Source organism: Phaethon lepturus, unplaced genomic scaffold, assembly GCF_000687285.1.
Source record: "Phaethon lepturus isolate BGI_N335 unplaced genomic scaffold, ASM68728v1 scaffold20453, whole genome shotgun sequence".
NCBI classification, from domain to species: domain Eukaryota; kingdom Metazoa; phylum Chordata; class Aves; order Phaethontiformes; family Phaethontidae; genus Phaethon; species Phaethon lepturus.
The window spans coordinates 5,979-18,983 of NW_010528656.1; the positions used below are offsets into that span (position 1 = coordinate 5,979).

At 45.6% G+C, this 13,005-nt stretch overlaps 1 protein-coding gene across 1 annotated transcript in view; it reads right to left on the reverse strand.

The window, feature by feature from the left end:
* Positions 1-735: 735 nt before the first annotated feature.
* The window catches only part of BDH1 (3-hydroxybutyrate dehydrogenase, type 1), a 13,874-nt gene continuing 1,604 nt past the window's right edge, over positions 736-13,005 (reverse strand). The window contains exons 2-6 of the mRNA XM_010283744.1: positions 11,319-11,391; positions 9,764-9,874; positions 4,282-4,423; positions 2,538-2,690; positions 736-1,828 (exon numbers count right to left, since the gene is read on the reverse strand). Coding sequence (XP_010282046.1) covers positions 1,359-1,828; positions 2,538-2,690; positions 4,282-4,423; positions 9,764-9,874; positions 11,319-11,391 — 949 coding nt within the window. The 3' untranslated portion in view covers positions 736-1,358. The remainder of the gene's footprint in view (positions 1,829-2,537; positions 2,691-4,281; positions 4,424-9,763; positions 9,875-11,318; positions 11,392-13,005) is intronic.

Consider the following 13,005-nt stretch of genomic DNA (forward strand, 5'->3'; position numbering starts at 1 on the left):
TTATTAAGCCAAAGGAGTTTGATCATGTTATGGTATGTTACTAGAGCACATAAGATCCCTTCTCTTCAACTTTGATAACAATGTTTAATTACTTTTTTGTTTTTTGCCTTTCAAGCTTAAAAAAAATCAATTCTTTCTGCATTTCCCCATGAAAGGATATTTTATGGTTTTTTTCTTTTCTTTTCTTACAGTACAAAACAAGTATTTCTCACACATGTAAACAACCACCATGGAAATTAAACTGCTCTTAAAGATAACTTTACTGTTATGGATGTTCTGTTAGATTTATATCATGTTAGATGTATTTCAGCTCAGTGAATCCTTCAGTGAAAGTTATTATGGTTATCATCACCTGCACAGCAGTAGTGCCTAGAGGCCTGGCCAGGCTTAAGGCCCTTCTGTGCAAGGTGCTGTACAAATACTTCGGAGTAACTCTGAGGTCCCTGGTAACAACAGCATTCACTAATGTGACTATAACTCTCTCCGCTTCCCTCTGCTCAGCAGTGACCCTCACAAATTACAGGAGCTGGAGTGAAACTCTTCTCCAAACTAAGTCTGGAGTTGATGTTCAATTACTGTTGAAGAGAAGAGCAATGTCACTATGGGCCAATCCTGATGCCTGCGGTCCTGTGCATAAAGCTGCTCACACTCATGGGAATGCTCATACGAGTAAGAAACTCCTGTGGGAAAGGTCTGCAGGACTGAGTCCCTGGATCATTGAACTCCTCTGCAAGAAAGCATGCAAGAAAAGCAGACTGGTTCCTTTTCTCTAACTTATCATCAGTATAACCCTAAGAGAGAAAGGGACAGGGTCAGTTGCTCCGTTTCAGCACCACAAGCATTTTGAGTTCTGATCCCCAGATTAAAGAAGTCTCTGTTCTGCCTTGTGCTTGTGATTGGCCTGGAAACAACTGCTGGACACTGTCACCAGGATGCAGTGGTTTGCCGTTACAGCATGGAGGGCTTTTGTTTTATGGTGTGAAGGTTGCATCCTAGGCAGGAACTGTGAAGATTATGTTCAGTCATCAGCAGAAATTATTCTGAAAACACTTCAGAGCAATTACAGTTTAAATAATGATTTTAACTTGACATTTGAGGTGGAAAAAAAAAAGGATTACATGAAATAAATAGCAAAGAATCAATGTCCCTGCACAAACATAATGTATTCCTGCCTATGAAGCATCCCTTGCGAATTACTGCCCTTTAGGTTATGTCAGATGTTTAAATGAACCCTTTAGAGCTAAAATACAGTACTCTGAAATGAGGTTAGAAAAATTTAAAAACGCCTAATGGGAAGTGTGTACAATTGCTCTCTTTAAAACAAATTTCCCACCTGGGTAGCCTAGGAGCATGAGGCCTCAATAGACATAGAGCCGATCTGAAATGGCAGCAGGCATGTGCGTCATGATCTGCATGCGCAGCCACCAGTAGTAATCCATGGGGTGGTAGCGGGTGTAGGGGGTCGTGGAGGTGAGCGCGTGGGCGACACTTTCGATGACCGGTGAGGTGTCTGTCGAGCCGCTGTTGCAGTACGTCTCCATCTTGCTGACCTGCTCATCGAAGTACTTCCTGCCATAGTCTTTGCGCACTATCTCAGGGAGCTCATCCCACATTTTGTCAGCTATGGCTTTTATTCGCTCGGGGCTGTACAGGTTGGTGGCAGCTATGAAGTTGCCAGGCTCCACGATGCTGACCATCACTCCCTGGGGCTGCATTTCGTACCGCAGGCAGTCAGAGAAGGCTTCCACGCCAAACTTGGTGATGCAGTATGGTGACCGGGCAGGACTGCCCATCCGACCCATCATGCTACTGATGTTCACCACTCGACCTAGGCAGAGACCAGGCAAAGCACAGCTGAGCTGTGGCACCTGACCAGAGCAGATACCCAACACATACCTCCCAACAGATTCCTGAACGTCATCCACCTGCCCGCTGCACATCCCCAGGAGCCACCTGGCAGACCTGCTGGTGGCTCTCATTTAGTCACGTAGTTGGCCCCAGTACAGTAAAGCTTTTGCCCCTTTATTGCCAAGACCCATGCAAGCTTCAGGTCTGCATTCCTTTTCTGCACAAACCCCACCTCATACGTTACAAGCTCCCAAAGTAACACAGCACACAGCTGACAACTTCCCTGCAAGAAGCATGTCATAGTACACTGCTGCTGCCCGCCCTGCCAGCACTGGCACAGCTGTTTTTTGTATAGAGAGGAGGATTGCTCCTGGCACTGGAATTTATGGTAAGCTGCAGCTTCTGAGCAGGTAAAAGAAGGTATGATGGATTAGATCTTATGTGGGATGTTGCAGGAAAAGGCAGCACAGATGGGAAAAAGAAATAATAACTGGTTTTTCCTTGCTGTGTAAAGTTAGGAAATCTGTCATTTGTGTGTACGCTGTGGGTCACACTCAGTCTGTAAAGGTATGAAGGTGGCCAATGTTGCAGAGGGAAACTTAATAGACCTTTGGCCTCTAACACAGCAAGACATGGGGCAGAATGGGGGACCTGCTCCAGGGAGTGTCGGTCCAGAGGAGATCACTTACCTTTTGATCTCCGGATGAGCGGGAGGAAAGCCTTGGTGGTTCGCACAGTCCCCCACAGGTTCACCTCAGCTACCTCCATGTAGGTGTCCATGCTTGTGAACTCTACTTCCCCAAACGTGGAGATCCCAGCATTGTTAACCAGCCCCCAGAGCCCTGGAAGACAAAATCAAAGAGAAAGCTTTCCCTCTGGGATGCTAATGAGAGCAGCTTGGAAAAGGCCTTGCTAACAGATTATGGAACCACACAACAGCACTTTTCATTAAGACCTGTAAAGATGAAAGCCAGACAGAAGAGAGTTCAGAGCAAACCTCAGTCTCCTGAGCAAATCCAACCACAATCAGGATCTGCCTGTACTGCCCAACCCTGTGGCCACAAAGTACTGTGAATAAGGCTTCCCGGGAAGTTCTGAGCAAGCAAATAGAGAATTTCAGCGTCGTCTTAAGCTCTTCTTCTTGCCATTCTCTTTTTATCCATTGTGATTTTTTAAAAGAAGCAAAATATAGTCTCTAAATGCAAATAATAAGAATCGGAAAGACCTTGTAAGAAAGAAAAGAGTAATTCCTTCAAAGTAAAATCCCTTGCGTCACCACAAGAACTAGAAGGTCTGCAATGGTGTGAAGTGGGATGTGGGCATGGGTGGACATGGGTGGGCAGGCATGCCACGGCCTCTCCCTTTTATTCTGCTGCAACCAAGATGGCAACAACTGAAGCTACCAACTCATTTGGCAATTAAAAGAAAGATTAGAAAGGAATTTGGAATAAAATGAACTTACTTCATATAATTCTAATTGCACAGGAAACAGACTGAGAAAGGACTGAGGTGGCTTTTCTCTGCGGTTTAGAAAAACTCACTGTTGTGTGTTGACTAACTGTGTCCAGATCTGTGTTCTCAGAAGCAGCCCAGAAAAGGCAACTTCATCCTGGCCTGTGCTTGAGAATACAGGGCTAGAAAACTTATCTTTATATAGAAGATCCATATAAAAATTAAATACAAAGAAAAGTAAAAGAGATAGATTTATGCAAAATCCAAAGTACAGCATTACTGGTTGTTCTGCTTTTAAATAATCTTCATGTGTTGAAGGGTGGATGTTCTTTAGAGCAAAAATGTAGTTCACCAAAGGGTGGAAAGGCTTCAGGAATGCATGAGCAACTGGGATTTTCACAGTACTGGAGCAGAATTTGTTGTCATTACCTCGGCAGAATGAGGTAGGCAGGCTAAGAAAGTCAGTTACAGCCACCCCTTGAACTCTGAAACCTGTAACATATTGTAATATCTGCAATGGCATTAATGGTACACAGCTGGCTTCATGGGAAGTGTTTAGACAACCTCTCCATTCCCTTTACCTTCTGAAAGTTTTGGGGGGACACTTCTGTTGCTAATCCCCAATCTTTGAGCACTGGCCAGGTTTTATGACACAAAGGGAGTCATAATAAACTCCAAGTCACAGGAATAAAGCACAAATCCCAGGGCCTTGAACATCACCCCAATTTCTACCAAAATCCTTATAAGAGCTGCGGAGAAAAAAGCAGGTTTCTTTGCAGACACTGTCTTAAGTGGGAAGCTGCTTTCTGATATGGCACAACATTTAAACAGGCCATTTGCTCTGCACTGCTGCTCTTCAAAGCTTTGTGCCCTTCAATCTTATGTTCAAGCTTTTGAAATATGCCCTGAAAATGCTCTCAGGGCCCAGCTGAGGGAGCTCCTGCCACCTATGTGACCTTGGAGCCCAACACATGCACCTACCTTTCTCTGGGTCCTCCAGGCTGCTGTTCACGTGATCCACTGCTCGGTCAACTTCTTTGCTGTCACAGACATTGAGCTGGACAGTTCTCATTCGATCACTGTTCATGTTGTCCAGATCCTTGGAGCCACCATCTCCCTTGTCCTAGAGGGGAAGAAAGCACTGGTTTAAATCTGGTCAAAGAGCTTGTGTAGAATATCAAATGCATAGCAACCATTAAATCAAGCAAAAGAGTGCACAGGGCAGTCACAGAATAATCAGGACAGTCCTGAAGCTCTAGGAGGAAGGGGAACAGACCGGGCTGCTCCTGCAGAAGAACACCATTCCTTGAGCATCTCCATCTGACCATGAGCCCTGCCACCGAGTCAGCTGGTACAAACTGCTTTGACCACCAAGAAAGCAGACAGAGCTGGATCTGGCCCAGCAAGGCAATTCCTGCCCAGTACAAGCTCCTGAGATCAAGCTAAGCTGCACTACCGCTGTGGTGGGAATGTGGTGCCATCCTCACTTTGGCTCACATATGGTGTACAACAAATAGCTTGGGGGGGGTATGGTATAAAATAGCCAGCGAGTGGCTGCACATGTACGTTGCACATGCTGCTCAGTCATGTTGCCAGCTCGGGGAGTGACAGTCCTGGAAGAGGGACTGCCTTCCCACTGCTCTCTCCCTTCAGCTGATCTACACGCACAGCTCCCACTGCCTAGAAATCTACCTACTGCCTCCAACAGACTCCTACAGAGTTCGATCATCAGCTGCCTGGCCAGCTTGCCTGCCTAGCAATTCCCCTCCGGCATCTTTCCCAGCATCTTGCTCTCTTTTCTGCCTCCCCCCATGAGCTTTTGCTCACTCCTATTTCCCATCTCCACTCCTTTTTTCTCAGCTCGGAACAACAGATTCTCCCAGTATACACATATCCACTCACAGACCAGCTGTATAACTGCAGCTAATCCCCCCCCAGATACCTTCCACATGGGCCGGATGCTGCTAGCAACAAGGCTGCCATGCCCAGAGCTAGTGCCTTCGTGAAGCCTGGCTATGGTGCTTCCAGGACACAGACATGGGATATTAATATGAGTTAGGGACTATCTCTGGATCATTCCCATGGCTGTAAGCTACTGGATTGTGCTGGCCTCTCCAGGGTACTTGGAGATGGTGGTACGTGGAGGACGGTGAAGTCCAGCTCTGAAAATAATCACTTTTTGGGAACATCCATGTTTTTACTGGAAGAAACTCTGTCCCCTCAACATCATCCCTCACTAGAAGTCTTTTACTCCCCATTGACAGGCTAGCCATGAAACGTGTCCCAAAGGATCATCAGACAACTGCTCAGCTCTTCTTCGCCCACTGCTCAACCCTCCAAGTAGCCCACTCGCTATGTCAGCATCAGCAGGCAAGCATCAGTGCTCTTCACTCCTGAGCTTTTACAAGGCAGGTATGATAGATGAGGCTTTTTTGGATAGATAGCTTTTTTTCCTCTGACCTGGAACAGGTCAGTTGTTCATGGCAGGGCAGTTTCCCGACTGCTGAATGACATTAACTTGTTCTAAACACCTCAAGGCACAGGCAAACCCTACCAGAGACTGTCAGTAGTCAGTTGTCAATGAGATGGTGCTCACCTCTGCAGCCTGAACCTAGGCTGCCCATGTGTCCCTCTGAGCAAGAGTTCCCTTCGGATACCATGATTTATATACCACACAAGGGTAGACACACATCCCCCACCTCTGTGCCACCTGGTCTTCCAAAACACCTTCTCTTGGCTCCTCTAATTGTTGGGTGTATCTGCTGTGCTCACAGACAGTTCACTAGCTTAAGGACCTGATGTCTCCTCTGTCCACCCTTCCTTATTCCACTGTAGACTGTTAATACTGGTTAATGTTTGTCCTTAAGAGAAGGCATCTACCGCACCCTCTTCACACAGAAGCATATCGCATACAAAATGGAGCAGTTAAAAGTCCCATGCACAGCTTAGTCATGTTTGCTTTTATAGTGACTGAAGATAGAGTACGTGCTAAGTTTGCTGCTCATTCGAATGTACTCTGGTGCTGAAGCCGATGTGTATGGCAAAGCACTGAAAATCATACAAGTGGCTCATGTGAGAATGCCAAGAGGAAAACAGCAAATGCAAGCATGCAAGTCCCTTAGAAACAGCAGATATGGCTAAAGAGAGGAGGGAGAACAAAAAGGCCAAGGTGCTTCTTCCCCCAACCCCAGGTCTGTGAAGTGCTACAGAATCACGCCACAGAGAAGAAAACTCCAGAACCCACCGTAGGAGCTCAAAGTGGAAGAGACATATGGCTCAATATGTCAGAAATTTTGGAAAAAGATGTGCAGCAGTGCACTTGACTTGTAAGTATCCAATTTTACTTGCAGGACCAGGTCTCTGGGCCACTACAACACACCAGCCTCAGGGACCTCGTAAGCTCTGCTGGGACCTTCGCAGTGTCCTCTTCCTTCCTCACAGGGTTGGCTCAGCAAGCCAACATCCCTCCTGCCCTCGCACCCACCCACAGCTGGGTGCTTGGACAGGGACACCCTGGGGCTGGGATCCTGGCCAAGAGTTGGATGCTCTGCATTAACCCAGACCCACAGAGTGATTCCTTTGGCTCTTCAGAAAGGGCAGATGGGTGGTGTTTAAGTCGGGCACCTTGTTATTGTGCCATGCTCTCCTGGCACAGGATGTAACCTGTCCCACAATCCCTGGGCCCATAAGCAGCAGTGGAAGGACCTTCTCACCCTGCACCAAGAGACCAGTACATCTCTGCTGTCAGTCCCAGGGTCCACTGTCCCCATGGCAAAAGGGCCCAGCTCTTGCATACTGAAAAAAAGCACACCACTGCCTCATATTCCTCTTTCCATGGTCACCCTCCAGGGCCCATGGGCCTCAGCTTGGATCCTTATGAGTGTGCCCTTGTATGTAACACCCTGTGGCTCTAAGCACTCCTGTTGAGTGCTACAGTAACTGGCCTGCATGCTGGCTTGCTCAGATAACCTCTGCCTTCTCGTCACCCTGCAAGCCCCAACAGGTCCGAGCACACAAAGCAAAGCAAACAGGGATTCCACCACACTCCTGACAGCAGTGACAAACATCACATATGTCCACTGGTAACAGATACTGATGGAAAAATACCTTCTTCATCTTGTGTCAGCTGGCTCCTCCAGCTATTAACCAAAGAGGAAAAAATAAGACAGCTGCAGTGTGATCATTCATTGGATCCAGCCTATCACTGTTTTTTTTGGCAATGAAGCATCAACACAACTCTCACATGAATTTATTTGCGAGTGAAAATGTTAGGAAGAAACTGTGTGTGAAACAGTACACTGTTAGCACAGATCCATCCTTGGGCTCCCCTCAGTCAAGACTCTGAACATCTCTCTCAGGTTTCCTTCAGTAAAAATACAGTCAGGCGCCTGCTCAGGATCTGGCCACACTAGGAAACCTTTCCTGATGAAGAGTCAGCACTGCACACGCTTTTAATCTGCAATAAGGACATGAGGTTCCCAAGAATAGCGCATACCCTGAGGACACGATGGCTCCTCAAGCTGAAGTATGCTTCTGACATGCAGGTGTGCTGTGAAAAACAGTCCCATGAAATTAACACTGAAGTTTCATAGTCATTTCCTCTCCATCAGGGCTAGGTGAAATATACCCAAGCAAAAAATGATGCTTCTTATTTCTACCTCCACTTCCATCTAGCATCTAAAAACACACCAGGCGCTTTCTGGCCTAAAATCAGCACCAGCAATAATTACACTCTGATGAGAATTCTGCATATGGTTTTGCTATTGAAACCTGTGGCACAATGAGAAATCAGTTCAGTCTCCTGGAGTTGTTTTAGTTCTACAGAGCAGCTCTACATGAAGTATATGCCTGAAGACAGGAGGCCAACCTGTTAACTAAGGAGCTTTGGTGTTTTATGATGTTTTTCTGATGACCACTGCTGTTGCCAGTCTTGCCATAGGCACACAGATTTTGGAACATGGGATGTGAGTCCAGCTAAAAAAGCAATATTTAATTACACAGTGATACAGCAAAGTTTTCTGATGTTTTTTGGTGAGGAAGTAACTGTCGATCAAAGCCTAACAGAGTTCTGGCATGCTGCTTCATGTCAGCTTATGCTAAAATTGTCAGAGGCCAAGATTTTCCACTAGCATGCATTCAGCAGAATGAGTACTGAAGACATCAAAACGGAAGGGAGGTTTCAGTGACAGTTAAAGACATGCTCACTGAAAATTGGGTCTTTCTGGCAGCTCAGACAGAGGAAGTGAAACCCAGAAGTAACTTTGCAGCTCTGAAATTTTTGTCTCCTGTCAACAAAGAGGCAGGCCACTATGCTAAACAGTGGTTAAGTCTGCAACGTTCTTATATTCTCTAATGTTGATCTTCAGTTACAAAAGGTGTGTAGAAACATCTGCAAAAAATGTACCCTTCTACCCTCTCTCTTCTTGACACCTTTTGAAAAGCAGTTTTTAAGAAGTGTCGTCTTCTGCTGTAAAGCCTGTAGAGGGAGCCAAGGTTAACAAATAAACCCTTGACCCAAAGCTGCGACACCACAAGGGACAGCTCTACTGAAACACGAACTTCTCTTTTGAAAAAATGTAGCAGAAAGACACTAATAATTTAAGCAAAACTTAGTAATAATGGAAAAATTAACAGCAGAAAGAGTATTGATAACATTAAAAAACACCTGGGAAATTCTCTTTAAATAATATAACTATTCAAATGCATTTATAGTGATGAGTGAGCTAAAAGATTAGGATCAAAATAACTGACCCACCCCAGGATATCCTGAGGAGTAAGTTTGTTTCTGTTGGGAAACGGCCATGCAGCTGAAAAAGTGCCAGTGCTTCGTAAGGGGCGAGAGGCTAAAACTCTCTCCTATCCTCCAGGCATCTCTGACTGCCATTCAGAGCTCCTGGAGAATGGATCAAGACTGCACCGCTAATCTATTTGTGACCCGATTCTGCTCTCATTTATACTAGTGGAACTATTGCCTTCACAGCAATTTCAGGAGACTCTCAATACACACTGAGGCATAGCTGTACTCATTAATAAAGAAAAATATGCTCATACCATGTGCCATAAAATCACTGGTGGCTTGGTGTATGTCATAATTAATCAAAATAAACTCTGCACAAATATGTATAGTCGAGAGCAGGGCCAAAGGTCCAGACTCAACCTGATCCCAAAACTTGCTTACAGATAAGCCTATAAAATTAGATTTGGGGTTCCAGTCCATCAGACATGGAACAGACCACAGTGTTGTGATTCAAATAAGAACCTCCCTAGATACTGTTCAGTCCTGGTTTTGGTCTAGACCAGGTTATGCTCTGTGAAATTCAAGCACCTGTGTCTTTCCCTCTGGGCTACCAACCACTCTCCCTCTCCCTGGCAGAAAGCTGTGCAGAGCGGAGAGGAAAGACTGGGTTTGCTATGTGCCTGTACATATGCCACAGGTGAAGAATACAGCTTTTGTTTTCCCTACCTTTTGCAGGCAGCCAGCATAAATAATGAAGCCTTTGGCATGCAGGTGCTTGGCCAAGGCAAATCCAAACCCTGAGTCACAACCTGTTATAAGCACAGCTCTGCTGCCAATCTGCAAAACAAAACAGAACAAAACGCACTGGAATTGAGTATTTTAAATCAGTGATTTGCAGTGCACAGAACAAAATCATGTCCTTGGCCAGGAGCAGTCCGTTCCAGGGACGTTCTCTACACTCATTGCCTACTACTGCCACCCAGTGCCTCCTGAAGACAAGAAACAAAGGCTTCATACTCGAGTTCACTCCAGTGAGGCAGGTTCACAACAAAAAGTTCAGCACCTCTGGCAACAGGCTCCCAAGGCAAAGAGACCAAGCAAACCACCATTCTCTGGCAGTTTACATCTGTCTTGTAATCTGGAAGTATACCAGACAGTTCCCAAGTAATGTTTTCCCTTCAGTAGCAACTGTTCCTGTATGGTCAAAGCAGGCAGGAGTCCACTCTTCTGTGCCATGCAGCCCACAGGGCATTCATTCAGCTTGACTGAAGAAAGATACGGGTCAACCTTACTCACTGCTCACTGTCTTTCTCTCCCGAGAACATAAACCCTCTAGTGCTGGGTTTTAGAACCTAAGCAGAATCAAGGGAGTTTAATATTTGAAATTAAGACTAGTTGGTCATCAGTCTTTTTGTTTGGGTTTTTTTGGTCATCTTCTTTTTCCAACTTAATTCAAATAGGAGAAGCACACCTCCTTCCTTCTCCAAACCCCTTCATCTAACCCAAAGAGAGGCAGCAGTGAAGTGACAGGTTAAAAATTGCATGGTGTATCAGATATTCCAGCAGCAACAAATGCACATGCAGCAAGGTGCTGCTGTGGGTGTGATTAGGTAATAATTACTTGCAATTCATTCCAGCTCATCTCTTTTAACAAACTAGAAATTTGCCTTTCCCCAGCATACACAGGGCCTGGTCAGGGTCACACTGGAAGCCCAGCAGTGAGCCGAGTTCCTCTGAGACTCCGTACCATGCTTATGGAGCAACATGCGTGTGCTCTAGACTGCTACAGTGCCGAGTTCTGTGCCACAAGACAGGCAAGACGGAAAAATAGCCCCCTTCCTTTTGTCTGGCACTGTTCCTGGCAAGCTAGCACCTTCAAGGAAAGGGCTGTTAAAGAAGAGGGCCATTCTCTAGAAAAAAAGAGGTGAGGACACACCAATTTATTTACATCTCTTTATACAACCATACTCCAGAAAGGCTGCTTTATTAAGAATCTGTCATGCAAATTCCCTCCACTCTAAGGTGGAAGATTTCATCTGCTGACTGAGTTCCAAAAATAGAAAAAAATGCACTAGTCTGATTGTTTATTTCCATCCTTAGCAGCATGTACCATGCTACGTCAATGGAAGCTCTGTGATAGGAAAGAATGTGGAGTATGTTGGAGAGGTCCAGCTCTGAGTCTTTCTGACAAATAGGAAACAAGAATTTGGTCACCAGGCTTCAGGGATTTTAAAACCCCAGCTCAGCAGAACGAGTTCCTGGAAACCACAATCACACTCACCTGATCGACTTCACTTGCATAAGAGCGGCTGCCACATGGGGACAAGAGAGGGAAGCAAAATCTTTGCACAGGCCTGTTAAAAAACCCGAACAACAGAATAATCAGGCATGGAATATCTCGTCTGTAACCTGGTGCTGTAGCATACACACGAAAAGGAATGTAGTGTTGCGTATATAGATGATGTAGACTGTCATTTGAGAAGACTACAGTTCTCCTTAGTGTGAGCCTGTGTGTTTTCTACACTATGAAACATTTGTTTTTCCAGAGACCTTGATGCTATTTCCAGCTGAAGAAGCTGTCTGGATATTACCAAGAATTCTAAAATAGCTCCTGGTCTGGAGGCACAGAGCTGCTTCCACCCACAAAATGGGCAGTACAGTGTTTTCATTTTCAACAGCAACAACAATCTCACTTAGAGTTGCACAAAGCTGAGGTAGGGGAAGTCACTCATTCGTCTGATGAAAGTATTCTGCTGTGGCAGTCTCTTACACCTAGCCTAAGGTCAAATTTGCTTGGATCTGTCTCACCACTTTTACACACACCTCCACCCTCCTGTTATTTTGCATGATACTTCTTCCTCTGCAGTGACTATCCATTAGATACTCCTAGATCTCATACTCCCTCTTCGCCAACTGTTTAATCTAAGAGACACTATGTCTTTGAACAATACCTGCCATGCAGATCTGAAGCTCCTCCGTATAGTATGTCTGACTCACAGGAAGATAGATCATGTTCACAAAAACAGACCAGAACAAAGCAACAATGCCTTCCAGGGTGTGAGTATTTATTAAGAAAAGCTATGATACCAGTAGCATCACACTGTCTTAGGTCTTGCCATCATTCATCAAAACTGGGCCTAGACAACACAACACATGAGAGTGACCCCAGCCTCTGTCCTTGCCAGACACTGGACTGTGTCAGCTTTTTCATTTTTGCCTTGGGCACTGACACTGCCATTCCAGAGCCTCCTGGCCTTCCCCTAGACTTGCTGTACTTCACCTACCCTCTGGTCCCTCTAACAACATCTATCCTTCAGCAGAGATTATCTTCCAGGATGGTCTTCTGTCTTCTAAGTGAATTTGCATAATCATTCACAATTATCTCCTGTTCAGGCATCACAGGCACTCCCAGGGTGACCTGTGCTGCACTGAACATCTGCAGATGCTCTCGCCTCTGAGCTACATCTTGGGAAAACAAGGCTGGAGGAAGGGTCTGCTAGGACAGAAGTTCTGAACCAGATGGGAGGGGAGCTGATTCATATTCAAGCCAATGGTGTCTGCTCACCTTCCTGCAACAGTTTAGCTCTTTTCCTAACTGGAGTGTCACAAGCCCAACCAGCTCTTGAAGAAGCAACAGCCAATTTAGTTGCTGCAAATGTCCGTCCCCAGGCAAAGTCTGTGTTAACATCACTGACCCACAATCCTGTCTTGGAAATTTAATCTCAACAATAAGCTTTTTGGTGTGTCTCAAAGTGCCCAGAAATGTTCATAACATTTCTTTTAGTTGGATGAACATGATTTTTATTTTTCAGTGTCATGTCTGGTCCTGTTATTTCACTGCAGAGCATTGATGTGCAGCACCACATTCATAATAACCTGCAGAGAACAACTCCTCGACATTCTGCACACCTTGACCTGAAGGAAAGGCCATAAAATACATGCCAGCTGCTGATCAGCAGGCATGTCAT